The sequence below is a fragment of the Myotis daubentonii genome, chromosome Y (genome assembly GCF_963259705.1).
Source record: "Myotis daubentonii chromosome Y, mMyoDau2.1, whole genome shotgun sequence".
NCBI lineage: Eukaryota > Metazoa > Chordata > Mammalia > Chiroptera > Vespertilionidae > Myotis > Myotis daubentonii.
The window spans coordinates 6,484,939-6,504,674 of NC_081862.1; the positions used below are offsets into that span (position 1 = coordinate 6,484,939).

The following is a 19,736-nucleotide window of genomic DNA, read 5'->3' on the forward strand; positions in this document are numbered from 1 at the left end:
TGTAGCAAACTATGCCCTCTCACCATTGTTTTTATTGGGGTTTGGTACAAGGTCAGTGCATCAGCAGTTAATCAATTAAATCTTGTTTTGTTCTATATTATTACAAGAGCTTACTGAGGACAACTTGCCGCTTTGCCCTCCCTTTCTGTTCTACACCCATGACTATTTAATCCTAGCCTTTCTCACGGAGGCAAATGTTCCTGGAACTCAAGATTTTGTGCAATGTTGACCCAGTGCGAATCACTTGCAAGTCACGCTGTGCTCCTGATAGAACATTCACTTCTTCTTGGCAGGATTTCAGATCCTCGTTTACAAATGTCCAGCTACGAATCCCCCTTTTTTTCTTGCTTCATTAGATGGAGCATCAGAGATAACACAGCTGTTTTTCTCTTAATTAGTTGCTTGGTTTTCCTGAGTCCTTGGAAGACTAAATATAAAATGATACAGAGATGGAGTATTATTAACAGTATTCCAGCAGAAGCTCTTAAGTGGCTTGTAAATGGGGTATAGGATTTAATTGTTGCAACCCCTTAACCATATTTTAACACATTTTGCCCAGTTAATTTATGCGATTTCTTTTGAAATATTTTTTGTATATGAAATTGTAAATGTAGACTTTCTTTTGTTAGATTTTTATGATTGAACGAATCTTTTGTAACCTTTTTCCATGGAAACAAACTTTCATTCTAAGGTACAGGAGTCATGCAAATTGATGAATAATTCTAGTTATATTTCATATGCATTTGTCTTTGCAGACTTACAATTTGATCTTCTATCATTAATAAAAATGGTAATCAAACAGGGGCTTGTACAAAGGCGGTTTTATTAGCATTACATTGTAAGGTGTAATTCCCAGAGTTATTTTTATAGATTTGCTTATTTTATGCAAATCTATGCTTTCAGAGAGTGTAAGGCAGACCCCAATTTCCATAAGTCAGATTGAACAGGATGTCCTTCTTGATGAGGTGTTTGGGGGGTCGGGGGGGGGGCAATTCTCCATCAAGCTATACAATGCTCTCATTTTCTTGCATAGATATGGACTTGTTCTCTCCTCTATGCTATCGTAGATCAGCTCAATTGGCTTTCGAACGGGCAGAACCTGAAGGGCTCCAATCAATGACGCTTCCATAGGAAGTATTAGATAAAAACTGAACTGTCTCTCCTCAACAGGAGTCCCAATGGACCCAATCGGACAAGATCATAAACGTAGGAACATGACATGGGGGAAGTAATGGAGGAGTACTCTTCTTATTCCAACTAACCTTTTTAAACCCATGGGCATTCAGAAGAATCAAATGCCTGTTTTTTTTTGTTTCAGTAGTAGTGTTTTCAAAATTTTCAGCAGGGCTTGTGCCTGTATTGTTGAACAATGGTCTCCTTGACCTAAGCATGTTGGCACTCCCTGCGTTTCAGTGGTATGATTTTCTATGACTCTACGGTCCTCTTCTGGTTTTAATGGACCTCGATCATCATAAGGTCCGGGTAAGCAATTTGAGTCATTAACATAAACTCGAACCTTTGAATCCAACCAAGAAACACCTCTATTCAGTGGGGGATTAGGAATGTAAGCCCAGTATGTGTGATTATCAGCATTTACCTGAGTGGTTATTAGTGCAAGCATAGCAAGGAACAAAGTTGATGGCGTCACTTCATTACCATGACACCAAACCAGTTGTTCTCCCTCTTGGGTAAGCTTCTTCACCTGACCCCAGGTTGGTACAGATGAATGTTGCATTGACCTTAGAGCTTTGCGTGTAGGAGGCCCCGTCAACCTCATCTCTGAGAAATCCTTGGTCAGATCACTTAAGTAGAACTTCCTTTTGGTTCCCATGTCTCCACTGAAGACGCCTCTGAGGAACCCAGAAGTTTTCTTTACCTGTGGAAATATAAGCATAACCTTGCCCCCATCGTAGGATCCATGCAGGATCCCACGACTGAGAGGACTCATTATGATAAAACACAGGTTGATTGAATTCTTGTGAATCCTCCTTTTCCCAATGTCGCTGAGCAGCAGTCCTGTCAGTCTCATCTTGATTTTAAAAAATTAAAGTAAATAGAGCAGTTAATAGTCTTTATTTAGGGGATTCTCCCCCTTTTTGTTCTTTGAGCATTTCCTTTAAGGTGTGAATTTGTCTTTCAATAATAGCTGGTCCTGTATTGTTACAAGGGATGCCAGTGATGTGAGTGATATGATGAAATTGAAAAAAATGTTTGACATTTGGTAGATAGATATGCAAAACCATTATCAGTCTTAATATTTTGAGGTATTCCCATTACTGCAAAAGCTTTTAGTAAGTGAGTAATTACTGCATATTGAGAATCAGTGACAATATTTACAGCCTGAGGAAAATGTTGTAGTAATAAAGCAATGGAAAATAGTTCTGCGCATTGTACTGAAGTGTATGGAGAGTGAATTACCTTTGTTAGCTGTTGAAAATGAAAACCCGAGCTATTCCTAACTTGTTAGCATTGGTATAAACAATAGGGCCTTGAATTCGTTCCTTAGCTATAATATGATGAGGCCATATTCATTGAGATTTCCTAAGAAATTGTAACCTTTTATTTGTAGGATAATGATTATGTATTTTCTCTAAAAAATGAGCACGTGCAGTTTGCTAACTGTTGCATATTTGAAACAATTTTTGAATTTTTTTGACAGTAAAAGGTACTATAATTTCTTCTGGATCTAAACCACATAATGGTCTTAATCTTAATCTTCCCTTGTAAATAATTTGGCATATTGTTTGAATATAAGTCTGTATTTTTTCTGTGATTTATGAGGCAAGAAAATCTATTCAATAACATTACTATCTTGAACAAGTAACCCTGTAGGAGAATGCTCAGTGTGGAAAATCACTAATTTAAAATTGTCTGTGGAAAAATTCTATTTAATTGTGTTTGTGGAATATGCTGTTCTATCCAAGTTAATTATTTTTCTGCATCAGGGATTAAAACATTAAAACACGTGGGCTATTTAATTCAGATGGCCCCTTTAGTATTTGAAATAAATTAGTCAATTGATAAGTAGATATACCAAGGCTGGGTCTCAACTAATTAATGTCTCCTAATAACTTTTGAAAATCGTTCAGAGTCTTTAAACTGTCTCTTCTAATTTGAACCTTCTGTGGAATAATGGAGACATCTGTTAATTTTTGACCCAGATATTTCCATGACTCCTGCCATTGTTCCTTTTCTGGGGCTACTTCTAATCTATAGTCTTAGAAATTTTCAAGGAGGTATTGGTAGATCTCCTGTAATTGTGATTGAATTTCAGAAGCTATTAAAATATCATTTATGTAATGATAAATTAGAGTATTAGGAAAACCTTTTTGACTATTTTTAAAGGTTGATGCACATATGCCTTACATACAGTGGGGCTGTTGAACATTTCTTGTGGTAAGACATTCTATTGATACCGTTGAGTGGGGTGAGCCTGATTGAAAGCTGGGGCAGTAAATGCAAATTTCTGATAGTCTTGAGGTTGTAAAGGAATAGTGAAGAAACAATCTTCGTGCCTCTTCCTGAGAGATAGCCTTTTTAACAGCTGTTGTTAATCTTCACAGAAAGTCAGTGTAAGGCTCCCCTGCTTGTTGAGTAATTTTAGTAAAAGCGGGAGGTGCCTTTCCAGGTGTATTCACTCTCTGCCAAGCTCTTAAACAACATAACTTTATCTGAGTGATATGCAAATCTGAAAAAGATGCCTGTGCTTGCAATCGCCCATCCTGTCCAGACCCAGTTAATTCCTGAAAGGTTGGTCCTGGAGGCTGTTTTGCTGCATTTTCTCTAGCCATAATGTCTGCTTCCCCTCTCCACTATGTTTTAAATTGTAAATATATTCCTGGATCCAGTAGAGTTTTGGCCAAAGCTTCCCAATCTAGGGGAATTAGCAAAAATTCTGAGGCATACATAACTAGTAAGTAATCCCATCACAAAGGGAGAATGCATGCCATAAGAGTTAATTGATTCTTTTAAAATTTTGAGCAATTTAAATTCATGAGGACAATGAGCCACATTAACATAACCATTTGTATATTGGGGATATTGTTGCAGGTCCTGTGGCATTTGCTGCCACTGTATCAGAAATGCAAGGAAATCATCATCTCTTCTCCATGTGGGAGGAACAATCTCATCTCCAGGTTCTAAATCGAATAATATTTTGTTTATTTCAGTAGGCAAGGGCAGCTGGAACTGCCTCTGTGCCCCATGAAATAATGTGGTGAGTCTGGAGGAGGAGCTGTGGGAGTTACTCCGGGCTCCTCCGACAGTGGCTGTTGAACTGGAAAAGCATTTTTGATTAATTCCTGTAACTTATTAGTGGGTTTAACATGAGGCAGTGGGATAGCACATATTAAAGCCCTTATATGAATCAGCAAATCTTTTAATAACTCTTGTTCGTCATCCCTCGTATTGCTTTTCTTTTTTTATCTCTCCTGTTCACTAGAACTAGAATCAGTGCTACTAGTTTCACTTTCTGACAAATCCTGGATGCCCTCTTTATCAGTCTCGTCTATATCTTCATATCCCTTCAACTTCCGTTCAAAATCTTTCCTTTTTTGGTCCGTATTATTTTCATGAGGCAAAGAAGATAATGGTCTATTAGGCATGTCTTTATCATTTTCACAAGCAGAGTGAGAAGGAGAGCTAGTAACTTTAACTGGAGTGGCCTTATAATCTGATTTTGACTGCAAAGATTTAAGAGCCATAGTAATCAAAGTACACAAGGACCAAACTTCCTTTCCTATAGGATCTCCATTCTGATGGGCGTGACGTAGCGCATAAACAATCTGTTTCCAAACCTTTAGATTTACCTATTTCTGCCTGTCGGCTCAAACCAATAACAATGCCTTTTTATTTCTCTAGCTAATTTCCTAAAAGTGTCTTGAGACAGACTAACCCCAGTGCTTTAAAGCACTGAATGCAGCAGAGTCATATATTGAAACTCTGCCGTTGGGGAGTTCCCCATTGAGCTGCCTGGCTTGCCAAACGTTTTGCATAAACCATTGTGGACATCTTCCCTTTCTGTCTTGTGCATTCCCCGTACTCACCTTAAGGTCCCTGTTTGGGCGCCAAGTATTGAGGGATGTTTAATGAACCAAAGACGCAGAGGTAAGACGAGCACACAGGATGATTGATGCCGGACAGAGGGCTACAGCTCGCTCAGTCATGGAGGAAACTTTTCATTCTCACCCCTATTTTTATTGGCCTTTGGTACAAGGTCAGTGCATCCGCAGTTAATCAATTAAATCTATATTATTATATTTGTTCTATATTATTACAAATCTATATTTGTTCTATATTATTACAATAGCATATTAAGGACAACTTGTAGGTGTGCCCTCCTTTCTGTTCTACACCTACAACTGTTTAATCTGAGCCTTTCTCAGGGAGGTAAATGTTCTTGGAACTCAAGATTGTGTGCAATGTTGACCCAGCGTGGCTCGCTTGCAATTCCCGCTGTGCTCCTAATAGAACATTCACTTCTTCTTGGCAGGACTTCAGATCCTTGTTTACAAATGTCCAGCTACACAGGTTGTCCATTTTGCTAGAGTAGAGTTGTTTGTTGTAATTTTTTACAATCTTTTGTATATCTGTGGGGTCATTTGGTACTTCACCTCTTTCATTTATAATTTTGTTTATTTGGGTCATCTCTCTTTGTTTCTTGTTGAGCCTGGCTAGCGGTTCATGATTGTTGTGTATCCTTTCAAAGGACCAGCTCTTGGTTTCATTGATATTTTGTATTTTTTTGGTCTCTTTGTTGTTCCTTTCTGCTCTGATCTTTATTATCTACTTCTTTCTGAGGACTTTGGGTATTTCTTCTTGCTCTCTTTCTAATTGATTAAGTGGCAACCATTTTTTTCTCGTTTTTGGAGGTAGGCCTTTAGAGCTATGAACTTCCCTCTCTGGACTGCTTTCATTGTGTCCCATAGATTTTGGATTGTGTGTTTTCATTGTCATTTGTTTCCAGGATGCTTTTCGTTTCTTCTTTGATCTCTTTGGTAACCCAACCATTGTTTAATAGCATGCTATTTAGCCTCCAAGTGTTCGATTTTTTCATTGTTTTTATTGCTGTGGATTTCCAGATTTATGCCATTGTGACCTGAGAAGATGCTTATTATGATTTCTATGCTCTTGAATTTGAAGAGACGTTGCCCGTGTCCTAATTTGTAGTCTGTTTTTGAAAATGCCCCCTGTGCACTGGAGAAGAATGTATATCCAGTAGCTTTGGGATGAAATGTTCTGAAGATGTCAAGTCCATTTGAACTGAGAGTCAATTACGGTTGCTGTTTCTTTGGAGGTTTTTTGTTTAGAGAATTTATCCAGTAGTGTCAATGGGGGATTAAAGTCCCTGACTATGACTATCTTGCTATCTGTACCTTAATACCTTCCAGAAGTGTGTATTTTATGTATTTGGGTGCTCCTGTATTGGGTGCATATATGTTTACCAGAGTTATATCTTTTTGTTGAATTGCCCCCTTTAGTATTATGCAGTGGCCTTCCTTATCTCTTGTTATGGCCTTCACTTTGAGTTCTGTTTTGTCAGATATAAGTATTGCCATCCCAGCTTTTGTCTCATTTCCATGTACCTGAAACACTTTTATTTTCTATCCCTTCACTATCAGTCTGTGTGAATCCTTTGCACCGAGGTGGGTCTCTTACATACTGCAAATATATGGGTCGTGTTTTCTTATCCATTCACCTACCTTGTGTCTTTTGATTAGTGCATTTAATCCATTTACATTTAATGTTGTTATTGATATGTACTTGTTTGTCATTATTTTTATTCTTTTATTTTTGTTTCATCTTGCCTTTCTGTTTCTTCTTTGTACAGCAGTCCTTTTCGCATTTCTTGCATTGCTTGCTTGGTGTCAATAAACTCTCTTAGCCCTTTTTTGTCAGTGAGTCTCCAGATTCCATCTTCAATTTTGAATGGTAGACTTGCTGGGTATGTATTCAGTCCCTTGTTTCACATCACTTTGTATATTTTATTCCATCCCATTCTGGCCTGGTGTGTTTCTGTTGAGAAATCAGTTGATATTCTAATGGGAGATCCCTTGTAGGTAACTTTCTCTGTCTCTCTCTGACAGCCTTTATGATTCTTACTTTGGTATTGATGTTTAATTATAATGGGGCTTGGTGTTGGTCTTTTTGGGTTCATCTTGTTTGGGACTCTATGTGGTTCTTGTACTTGCATAGTTTTTTTCTGGCTAATATCAGGGAAGTTTTCTGTTATTATCCCTTCCAACATGTTTTCTATTCCTTGCATCACTTCTTCTCCTTCTGGTATCCCTATGATGTGGATGTTGTTTTGTTGGGTGTTATCCCAAAGCTCCCATAGGCTCTCTTCTTGCATTTTAAACTTTCTTAATCTGACATGTTAGTTGCCTCCATTTCATTTAACTCCTTTTCTGTTGATTGCACTTTATTCATTCCTTTGGGGATTGCTTTTTTGTCTCCCTATGTATTGTTGTAATATTTGCATTGTATCTGTGTGCTAGGTTCAACTGCTTTGCTACCCAGGTTCTTTTCGGTGTGTTTCTACTGGTGTGATCTCTCAGGTCTTCTGGGATAGGTAATCTAGTGGAGCTCCCTTCTTGAGCTATTTGGATTCTCTTGAGGTAGTTGGATCTGGATTGTTAGTGTCTTATTTGTGGATGAAGTGTTATCATGGGTTAGCAATGTGACTAACCCCCAGCATTGTTTTGCAAGGTGTTTTGGATGTGATTATTGCTCCGGCTCTTGTGGAAAAGGTTGTCTGAAGTCTACTTGGTATGTGCTCACTGTTTGTTCCCAAAGACCATTGCCTGGGATTAAGGAGTCATGGGGCCTGCGGCTCAGGAACTGTGACTTTAGCTGGTGTGGTGTGACGGTTGCTGGATTAGCATGACTCTGAAACTCACCTTGTGGGCCCAGTGCCCATGAGTGTGCGGAGGCGGGTATCTCGTAGTTTGTGGTTGAGGCAGTGGGATTCTGGCCAAAGTGATTTCCCTCTCTGAATCACGAAGGAGTTTAGGATCCAGCAGCAGACTGTCCTGAGGTTGGAAACCCGGCACGGATGTGGGGCAGTGCCGTGGATACTACTGAGGGAGCCACACACCCTTGGTTGGAAAGGCACATGCCCAGTGATCACACACAGAAGGGCCCAGGAGCTGTCTGCAAGGGGTGTGTGCTTCTGTGGCCCACACACTGGATCAGAGTGATTGTGCTGTGCCTCTGGCCCGTGTAGGTAGAAGTCACATTTTCTGCTTTGGTGGATGAGCTACCATAGTTGGAATTGGATGCCCAATGCCAAGTTCCCAAGTATCATCTACTGGGGCACTCGGCTCAGGGGGTCCTTGTGCTGGAGCGACGCCGCTGTGGGGACTGGATGCCAGTATGTTGTGCCTTACAGCAGGCTCAGGGACTTGTGTGCTGGATTGGTGCAGTGCAGTGACCAGAGGTCTGCAGATGGAAAGGAGGAAGTCCGACTATCTTCTGCTGGGTCGTTCAGCCCTTGGTTGGATACTAGTGTGCCCAACCAGCCAGGGCACATCTCCAGTTTTCAGATTCCTCCACGGTGTTCTCAAAGATTTTCACAGGAGCCCATGGCTTCCTATGTATGTGCATTAACTGCTATTTCCTTGTTTGGGGACCATTTGGTTCTTTCTCTGACCTAGGTTGACACAGGTGACTGAGAACATGGTCCACCAGGGTAACCAAGCACTGGAGGGCGTGAGGCCGTTCTGAGCTGAACCAGCATGGATGGAATAAATCTTCAGGTGAGCTGGTTACTGGAGCTGCATTAGGTGTCTAGAGAAGCCCTGTGCCTCTTCCATTCTCATCATCAGGGAAATAGTTGGGATCTGCATCCTCAGCCCCTCCTGGGGGACCAGAAACAGGAGCAGCCATTGTAATCTCTGGTCATGTCCCCCGAAAATCATTTGTTCTCCTGCCTTTTCATGGTGTAAAAGAGAGTGAACGCGAGACAAGAAGCTGTAGTGTGTTAGGGACCCCATGGTCAGGCAACTCTGCTTGGAGCAGGGCTGGCATGAGAGCCCACAGACTGACTTAACTGGTGTTTGGTGTCAGGGAAGTTTTGGACTCTTCCCCTGAGCTTGCACCACTTAGGGTAAGGGATGGTTCTTGAAACAAAGTAACAGTAGTGCCCAACCTGTCCCCTGGCTACAGCCCAAGGAGGTCAGGGACACCTGGGAGCTAGAGATTGGGGATGGAGAGGCCTCGCCCTCATGCATTGCGAGTATCAGGCCTCACACAGATGCTGCTGGTACTAAGGTCACCTGGTGGTAACCTCTTGTGTTACTAGTGTCTCAGCCACATTGAGAGTGGCTATTTCAGGACATACTGGTCCCAGGATCCTGAGAGGAGAGGTCAAGGCCATAACTGCAGGGTAATTTGAGGCAGAGAGAATTGTCAGCCCTGGGCTGCCAGAAGGTGCCCTCCTTAGTATAATCCACCTGTGCAGAGGATGAGGCGGCGGGGCATAGTGGAGCTCAGGCCAAGAGGGAGACACCCTGGAGCTATGCCTCCTGTGGCCCCAGCGCTGAGCTGGGTTCCCCACCCCTTCCTTTTCCTCTACCTCAGCTGTGGGAGGGGCCTCCATGCATAACTGCTACCCAGATCTTGTGCGTGACACCTCATCAGTCAATTTACATACTTGCAGATCATTCCTAGTTCTCCCTGGGAATATCACACCATCACCTCCCCCATCCTCCTGAAGACCTGACCGGGTCCCTACACCATGGCTGAGCACGGACCTGCCGAGCACCTGGATTGTGGCGGGTGATTGTCACCTAAATGGGCACTCCTGCTGTCTGCACATGACCCTGATGGTGACCACTGCTGCCACACATAGAGTGGCATGTTCCCATTCTCCGGTGACTTCTCTAGGCACACTCCCATCAGGCTGGCCCAGGTGATGGCCATGGGAGCCTTACATCAGGAACCAGGACCTTGTTCTTGGGTCACCGTCCCATGACTCACTCAGAGATACGAGTGCAGGCAACCAATTCAGGCCTCAGTTACTGCACATGGAGAAGGTAGTCAGTTGATGGCCCTGGCCAAGGTCTCTTGTCTGGAGAGAGAAGTAATGAGACTTGGAAAGTGAAGTGCTTCCGTAATTTCTTAAATTCTGCCAAACATGAGGAATTACTTTTACTCATCATCATGACTCTGACCCAGCTTCAGATTCGCAATGGCCAGCTCCCAGAGGAGTGTAAATGAGCAACATGGTTATGACTAAAAAAAGGATGGAGAGGTCCCAGGGCAAGCCATGAGTCCAAAGAGCTTCACACTAAAGGAAATCTCCCAGAGACAGGTGCCCACGTAGGCAGCAGGAAGGATGGGACCTTGGAAGCTTATCCAAACCTAGAAAGCAATGTGACAGTTGACCAAGGCATGGAAAAGACTCTCACTCTGTGTGGAAAGTTGTATGAGCAGAAGACCCGCAAGCCATTTTTAAACTACTCTTGAAATAGTTTGCAAAGGTGCATGTCAGTTTTCTAATTCTCAAACATTTAAAATCACAGGGTGCTAAATAGTGATTTTACTACTTTATTTATTTGCATCTATTGTATGTTTCTAACAGTTTTTAATGTTGTGATAAAAATTTGTAATGGCCGTTGAAAAATAACAACTTTTCCTATGGTTATTAGGATTGCTGGGCAGGGTATTAGCTGGAGGTACCATTCTGTGAGGCGTGCTCTACAGTGCAGAGCAAGACCACCCTGTGATTTACTCATTTTCCAGCCCAGTTGTTTTGTTTTTTCGTTTGTCTATGCTGTCAGGTGAGGGTTCATGCCTCAGAGATACTCTGAGGAAGACCATGACATTCCCAGGAGGTGTCCCTGCAGATCACCCGGAATAGCAGTGATTGCACCTTAGGCACTCAGTAAATGTTCTTGAGTAAATCAAGGATTAAAGAGAGAGAGGAGAGGAGTCTGTCTTTGGTGGGCCAGGATCAGCCGACCCATGGACATCCCTGAGAACATGTCCACTCTGTGCCAGTGCCTCCTGCCAGCCCTCCAACAGCGTCCTTGGCATTCAAGGGCTAGACCCAGGCATGTCCTGGATGTGAGGCATGTTCTCATGGGGGATAAAGAAAGAGAGGCAATCCCTTGTTTAGGTCTAGATGTCATTGGGTCTGAATTGAAACCAGGTCTTGTTGGGGACAGGCAAGTCAGGTCATGCCAGCAGAGACTTGTGAGTTTGAAAAAGGCACAGAGGACAAAATGAGTCAGGGTAGGAAGAGGTCTGACTGCAGAGGGAAAGAAGCCAGCTGGAAGGGTGTCTGCTCAAAGGCTGGGTTAAGAGAGTGGACAATGGGAAAGCCAATGCATGGGGACTGGTCCCCAGGGTCTCTGAAAGCCCACAGAGGCAGGGCTTGCTCTGGAACCCTGGAAGGGCATCTGCCTGCCTCTCTGGTGCCTCTTTGGATCCAGAAAGGCAGCTGGGATGTTGATTTTCTTTCTGTACACTGTAGCTTGTCACGTTCTCCAAAACAGCTCATAAAAATTGGGGAGAACTCCTGATTTCTGTTATCAGTGGGTGTCCCCAGCATCAGGTTCCTGATGGGCTGAATGACATTCCAGGGATGCATAAAGAGGGTCCCAGACTTGGAGCACATTCTAAGCACCCCCTTCCTTAAAAAGCGGTCACAAGGGCAGATGACCTGGGATCACAGTAGGGATTTTGTGACTGGAGAAGGCGGTTGCACAGGACGGCCCTACTCATGGGCTCAGAGGCTACTGTGTCCTGTACATAAGTGAGGGCCATGATGAGAGCAGGTGGCAGTTGACCATGATGTGGTGAAAACATCCCCCAAATTCATGTGTGGGTGCTGGGAGTCGGCACAGCCTGTCCAATGCTGGGCAGGAAGTTCTCCTGCCCCCAGTGCCACAGCACATGCCCTGGGAAAGCAGGCTCCATATGGGGGGGCGGGGCTGGATAGAGGAGTATTTCTTGCTCGTGAAGAAGGCATGTTCACTCAGACTTTGTTTCTAGGTCATTCTAAGTGGTCCCTCCTGCCTCCTTGTATCTCCAGGACACTGGGATCTCATAGAAGTTTCCTGAGCTTGGGCTCCTACAATTTTTCAGTTTCTGCCAGTGCATGTAATGTTTGTGTTAAAGAGAACATCTCACCCCCCAGGTGGCACCACTCAGGCTTTAAGCCCATGATACCAAGTCTAGACTCAACTGCTGACCACATTACAGTTTGAACCTCTTCCAGAAACCTCATCAGCCAGTCTGCAATTTTCAGGTCAACACCACTGTGGTAATCTGTTACGTGGTCCCTCTGCCTGGAATATGAAAGTTGTTTGGGCATCACAATGCAGGGCGTACAGAAGAGCCTACAGAAAATTTGCTCCTCTCTGCCTCTGTCTCTCTCTCTCTCTTTGCCCCCCCTCTCCCCCTCCCTGCGCTCTGTAGCTCTCTCTCTGTCTGTGTCTCCCTCGATTTCATAAGATCCAATGTGTGACTCAGTACAGCATGGGGATATCCCAAACTATGGCAGATCCTTACATGCCAAGTACAGCTTCAAATCTTCTGAAGGGGAAGGTGTATCTGTGCACTGTGCTTTGTCCTGAGAGAGGACATCTTCCCTCACAATCTGAGTAAGAGTTTTAGGCCTGGGCCCAAAAGGAGCTTTTTGAAGCCAAATTTGCATGGATTTTTTCCCTGGGGTTGAGCAAACATTAGTTATTTCTACAGACTTTGGCAGTCTTGTTTAGGGCCCCGGCCCCTGGAACTTGGCTGGGACTAAGCTGCTGCCTGTGTAAGGTTGGGATGTGGAAGAGGATGCCTGAGCTAAAGAGAATGCCCTCTGTAGCAGCTCCTTGGTAAGGATACACAGGTCTTTTTGCCCACATTTATTTTTCTCTGTGCCTCCGAGATTCCCAAGAGCCCACGACTCTCAGCCCTCAGTGGCTTTCAAAAGTGTATGCCACATCCCAGATTCAGCTGCCACACCCCTCCTCTGGCCTCTCCACAACCCACGTTTTCACATTTAATTTTCTCAAGCCAGGTTGCTGAGCTGATCTGGTTTTTCTGAGAGGAAATGCCCTTTACCTCCACAGAGGGAGGGTTACAGAATCCCCTGCCTATACTCCCCCACAGCTTGGGTTTAAGGGATCCACCCAGTTTCCTTCTTCACTGCTAGCCTTTTAAGTTCTTAAGTTGATGCAGTCAGTGTCTTTGAGTTTCCCCAATGTTCACCTTGTTCTGGGTAATTCCCTAGGTCCCATACCAAACGAGCACCCCCTCCCTTCTCCTGATCAATCCCTAGATGTGATTTTGGCCTGACCTGCTCTGGGGAAGGCTTGCTCCTCAAAATATGGAAGACCAACTATCCTTCCGTTCCTCTTTGAATGGGCAAGGGGTTTGCAATTGTAAGTAACCTCAAGTCTCAGAGACTGTTTGGTACTCAATACTGTTGCATTGAAATTCTTTTTCTCTGGAGATGATACCACTGTCTCTCTAAAGGGGTGTTAATGGGAACACTAGGGAATTTTGATGTGGCCCCAACACCCCCATTAAGTTTACTTCCAGGCTGGTTTCCTTTTCTTTTCCTTTCATGAATGGACCTAGGGTTCAGTTGGAGGTGTGGAGAGTGCAAAACCCTATCATGGTTAAATGCCTGGAGATCTAGGACTAAGGTTTTGCTCTCAGGTGGAAGTAGCCATTTCAGCTAGGACCTCAAAAGGAAGGTGTGGTCAGACGGGGTATAATGGCTTCTGAGGAGGCCGAGGAGGGAACAGAAGCTAGAGCGTGAGAGTCAATGTCCAGGTCTGAGCACAGGGCTCCCTGCACCACGCCGCTCTGGTGAGTCAGGAGCCTAAGGTGGTCCTCAAGGACCTGCAAGCCAAGAACCCAGAGATTTGTCCTTTTTTCCTTACAAATGAGAAGACTTTGCCTTTGCCTCTGGATGCAGGTGTGCCTTAATCCAAAATGTTTTGATTTCTGTTTTGATGTTTGCCATTCATAGAGGTTCACAGGGCAAGTTTTCCCTGTGTCTGAAAGTCGAGTATTGCTAAGGAGCCTATTGTAGGCCAAAGTGGCAAAATCCTTTTTGTAGTTTTGTAGAGGCCGGGCTGTGTGTGTGAAAACAGGTATTAATGAAAGTCTTTCATAACAGCCAATTGATGTTTAGACAGAGAGGAAGGGAGTGGGCGGAGAGAGAGAGAGAGAAACATTGATGTGAGAAACATCCCTCAGCTGGCTCCTGCCCACACCCTACGGGGGCTAGGAATGTAGCCCTCAAGTGACATCTGTGGGGGCACGAGAGGATGCTCAACGCAGTGAGCAACACTGACCAGGCTTTGCAGTCTCTTATTGAGAGGAGCCTTAGTTGTGACATGTGAGCCCTCTGTTGTCATAGATAAAATGGTCATTCTAATATTCATAGAAGGGACACACAGTAAAGTGTACATGTTGGAATTAACGGTTATTTTTCTCACCTCCAGCTCCCCCATGCTTCAGAAAACGTTTGTGCTGCTTTTATATGCCTCATTTAAAATGTGTCAAAGGCCTCAATGGTACCCATTGTGTGGGTGTTCCTTAATCTTCCCCATCTATTTTATTTCCTGAAACTTAGCAAGAGGCAGTCCTGGGCCACGGGCTGCTCCCTACTCCAGGTGTTTTCAGTCCTTCAGTGATCCTCAGAAATGTTTTCCCTGGAAAGGGTGGGATCATCTCTCTGGTTTCCCAGTCCTCACTGCACAGCAGATTTGCAGCTAGCCAGTGGGCAGATGCGGGAGGGGTCCAGTGGTCATCTCACCCCATCTTGGTGCCTGGTTCTTGTCCTTCCAGTGGCAGAGTAGAGGCAGGGCTGAGTGGCTTTGCAACCCTAAGCAGAAAACGGAGTTGGGGTAAATTGGGGGTGCTCCAGTTGTTGCCAGAGCAGTGCCTTTGGCCCTCAGCTGGTCCCTCTGAAGGGAGAAGGACCGGGGTTGCTCATGCTCAGCCTGACAAGATGCCTTGCTCCCGGCTGTCTCCCAGGATCTCTTTCATAGCAGCTTCATGGGGATGAGCCTCCCAGCTCCACGCAGACTCCTGGAACTGGCATGTCAGAGCCTGCTGCGGGATGAAGCCTCGGCCATCACTGCTCTGGAGTGGCTTCCTATGGAGCTCTTCCCACCTCTTTTCATCACAGCCTTCACTGGGAAGCACAGCAGAGTCCTGAAGGCCATGGTGCAGGCTTGGCCCTTCCCCTGCCTCCCTCTGGGGGCCCTGATGAACCATCGGCAGTCTTACCAGGATATCTTGCAGGCTGTGCTCGAGGGACTCGATGCCATGCTTGCCCAGGACCCTCGACCCAGGTATGGGGGATTCAGTAGCCGGGTCGCACCCTGGGGATCTGAGCAGTTACAACTGGGATCTGGGAGTGGGCAGTGCCAAAGGGAGAGCTGAGGCAGGCCTTGGAGCCACTGCTAGGGTCATTCTAGGAACAGGCTTCGGATATATACGGCTGATGAAATTAGCGAGGGTGACCGAAGGGACACGAGCCCACTCCTTCCTGGTGGCGCCTAAAGGTACCAGGAATGGGGACCATGAAGGATCCCAGTAGCACCAGGAGCAGTTGATTCCTGGGGCATGGAGTCAAAGTCCAGTGCGGTGTCTGGCCCAGCTGCCCAGATGCCTAGCTCATAGTCTTACTCATTGTTATCTTAATGCATCCCAGCATATCTCCTATTTTCTCCACAGGAGATGTAAACTGCAGGTGCTTAATTTACAGAAGAGAGTTCATTTGGAGTTCTGGATGGTGTGGGCAGGAACCAGAGCCCATGTGTGCTCACTGCTGGAGCCTGAGGCCCTGCAGCCCATGAGGAATAGGAGGAAAGTGCACAGCTTAACGGCCAGGCCAAATCCACCCTTGGCCCCCGTGGAGGTGTTAATAGACCTTTGCCTCAAGAAAGGTGTCCTTGATGAGTCCCTCAGCTACCTGATTAAGAAAGTCAGCGAGCGGAGAGGTTTGCTGCACCTTTGCTCTAAGAAGCTGAAGGTTTTTGCGATGTCGAAGCAAAACACTAACATCCTGGATATGGTGCAGCTGGACTCTGTCCAGGATTTGGAGGTAAACTGTACCTGGAAGCTGTCCACTCTGAGGAAGTTCGCTCCTTACCTGGGCCAGATGGGCAATCTGCGCCGGTTCCTGCTCTCCCACGTCTTCACGTCTTCTCACACCACCTTGGAGCAGGAGGAGCAGTGTGTTGGCCTGGTCACCTCTCAATTCCTCAACCTGCCCCACCTCCAGGAGCTCAATTTGGACGATGTCTCCATCCTCAGAGGCAACCTGGATGAGATCCTCAGGTGAGGGGTGGCGAGCTTTCCCTGCCAACCAGAGCGAGTCCCTTTCCATTTCAGTGCACAGTGACTGGATCTCCTGTGTGCCGTCCCTCAGCAGTGCTAGAGTGCCTGAGCCACTAGACGGGCCACACAGTCAGTGTCTTGTTCACCGCTCTGTCACCTTGCATGTTGTGACATAACCCCCCAGATAAAGGTAGGACGTATGCACTAGGACAGAGGCTACTAAAGGGACTCCTTGCTAGGAATTCGGGCCAGGGGATGCTACCTTGGGCATCCTTGTAAGTGGTGTGGAAGGGAAAATGATGCAATAGAACCAAGTGAGGATTGCAATGACAAGGGGAAAGCCAATCAGAGGTGAGGTTTCAGGGGTTAAGTTCCACACTTAGAGATTTGGCCATGGCAGCCTTTCACTCCAAACCTGCCTCAGTCACCTGTCTGCCAAGGGTTGCCATAGGCTCTCGCAAACGGAATGCATGGTAAATGAAGGATTCAGGAGGGAGGCATTACGAAATGGGATAGGTGGTTTGTAGACAATGCAGTGATCTAAGTTCCTGGAGGGTGACAGCCCTCGCTGGATGTTGCCTGACTGTGCCCAGGTTAGCCCTTTCTGCACATCTGCCAGAGGCCTCATTGGGCTAAGAGATGGTGGTGACAGGGGTCTAGGCTGTGGCTGGAAGGAAGCCCGAGTTGCAGGCAATTCAGGACATGTCTCCAATACTAAAATGCACTGGTTGCCTCCTGCTTCAGACCCTGGGTCAGGCTCCTTTCTGAGCTCCTCCCACCTTTATGTTCACAACACCTGTGTGTTTGGGCTGGAGGGTATGATGTGCTCCACTTGACGGATGAGTAAATGGAGTGTGTGAGGTTTCATCCAGTTGAATCCATCACGGAGCAGATAACAGATGGAGAAAGATTCCACTCAAATTTGCTCTGACTTGAATGTCACTTTTCACTGTGCAACATCCTGGGTTTGATCATCATCCGGAACACTGTAGGCTTTGGTGACATGGGCCTCTTTACCCTGAAGGCCTGCATTATCCTCACCTGCCTCTGCTCACCAGGTCCATCCCCCACATGTAACTGCTCTATGTCTCCCCAGGTGCCTGAAGAGCCCCTTGGAGACCCTGTCCATCACTAACTGCCTGCTTTTCGAAAGAGACTTTAGACATCTCTCCCAGCATCTGAATGTCAGCCAGCTGAAAAGCCTGAGTTTCAGTGGGCTCAACCTGACCATTATCAGTTCTCAGTCACTCCAATTTCTTTTAGAGAGAGCCTCCCCCACTCTCCAGGACCTGAACTTGGATGAGTGTGGGATCATGGACCACCAGTTCCTGGACATCCTGCCAGCCCTGAGCCACTGCTCCCAGCTCACAACCCTAAGTTTCTGTGAAAACCCCATCTCCATGATGGTCCTGGAGGACCTGCTTCACCACGTTGTCGGGCTGAGCAAGCTGAGTTGCGTGATTTATGCAGCGCCCGTGGAGAGTTATGAGGAAACTAGCAGCAACATCAACCTGGGCCGACTTGCCCAGATGCATGCCATGCTGAAGCATATGCTTCAGGAGTTGGGTCGGCCCGGCATGGTCTGGCTCTGTGCTTACCCCTGTCCTCACTGTGGCTGTAGAACCTTCCATGACCCAACTCCCATTCTGTGATCCTGTTGCTTGAGTGTCTAGCTGGGTGTACATCTCATAGGCTTTACTCTGGGCACTTGGGCACTGAAGCCCAGACATAAGTGTACCGTTCAGGAACACAGCAGCCAGTTTCAGACAGCTACTCAGGGTTGGGGGGAAATGCTCACAGGGGACTGGATGGTTTCTCTGGGGAGATTTGTCCTAAGGAGTTAGAAATATGCACCTGAATCTCTCAGGGGGAGGGATTGAGGCTTGGGTGGTAGATGCGGTGATTACCTTTGCTTGAATTGTTGTGAATAAATGTAAGTAATAAAGAGAACTGAATGTTAACAGACTGATGTCCTCAATGACATGTTAGCCCAACTCTCCCACCTGCAGTTACTGGTCAAGTAAGAAGGCATGAGCATTGTGATGCGCAGACATTAGGCTGGTTGAGGTTGATTCCAGGAGATCACATCACCATTTATCCTTTTTGGTTTGGTGGTTCTTTCTGGTGCACCGGTACCTACTCACCTCTGTGACTGTTCAGTGGGTCAGCACACACTTGTTGCGTCCACAGGGACTGGAACAAGTGGCTTCCAGTGAGCACCAACAAGGTACAACTACTCTGGGGCCATCACGGGTAACTAGTCCAGTCCCTGGATTCAAACACTCCTCCCCACTGGGAGCCTCCATTGCTGGCCTGTGTCTGCTCCATGGTAGGGCTTCCCTGTGCACAAGTTAGGCCCCCAGTACTGAAAGGGACATCAGCCTGTCAGGGAGCCAGAGCCCTGGCCTCACAAGTCCATGCCTGTCATTCCCCTGGATCCAGCCCCTTCTTGAATTCAAGTTCCTGTGGCCTGTAAACACATTTACATTCTTTTCAGCAAAATACTGAGCTGGAATAAACCTCTGCTTTGTTCTGTGTCCTGTCCTAAGAATAGGACATCCTTTGGTAGAGGATGGCCTAATGTTCAAAGACTTTCCCCTCATGATCCTCCTTCCCATCAATCAAGGAGGTGGTAAAGCAAGTCTGAGCCAGTGACAGGCCCCGGGTCTGAAGAGTGGACAACCCCAAGCCAGTTCCCGGAGAGCACTTAAGTGGACACAGGTGAAGGTCACCCCGGGGAGATGGGGGTATGGAGGGCCACCCTGAGGGTCAATACAACCAAGTGAAGGGGAGATGTCCTAGTGTGCTGTTGGAACCCACAGTCAGTGGACAGTTAGCTGGCCAGCAAGGAACAGGCTCCCTGCCCACCTGCCACTGCATTCTGGCCCTAGGCTGTCTCAGTTTGCTCACTGAGTGGCCTGCCAGAGGAGCACCTAGGGAGAAGGCCACACATCCAGGCCCAGGGGTAGGGCTCCATTTGCCTGTATGTCTCCCTAATTGTGAGGAAGTCAGTCCTGCTTTTTCTCCTTCTACTGCCTCTCATTCAGTGCCAGCCACTCATGTGATTGCTGCTCTCTACTGTGTGTCAGCAGCTTCCTAGCTTGTCACATACAGCACCTGGCCCTTCGTTCTCTTTTTATTGCCATTCCTTTCTTTTCTTCTACCTTCCACTCTTCTAGCTTGGGTCCATCATCCTACGAGCTCATTTTTCCGTTTCTTAGTACATTTCCTATTGATTTCAGAGAGGAAGGGAGAGGGAGAGATGGATAAAACATCAATAATGAGACAAAATCATTGGTTGGCTTTCTCCTGCACATCCACCTGGGGATCCAGGCGTAAACTCCAGCCCCTGCTCCAACTGAGAATTGAACTATGTCCTCTTGGTTCAAAGGCCTACTGAACCACACTGGCCAGGGACACTCTGCTTCTTCGAG

At 46.0% G+C, this 19,736-nt stretch overlaps 1 protein-coding gene across 1 annotated transcript; it reads left to right on the top strand.

The window, feature by feature from the left end:
- Positions 1–15,000: 15,000 nt before the first annotated feature.
- Positions 15,001–17,954, top strand: LOC132225555 (melanoma antigen preferentially expressed in tumors-like; the record flags this gene model as incomplete). The annotated part of the gene is made up of 3 exons (XM_059680649.1): positions 15,001–15,311; positions 15,697–16,302; positions 17,399–17,954. Coding segments are annotated over 3 exons (1,473 nt in total), but the record flags the coding sequence as incomplete, so codon positions are not given.
- Between the last annotated feature and the right edge of the window lie 1,782 nt (positions 17,955–19,736).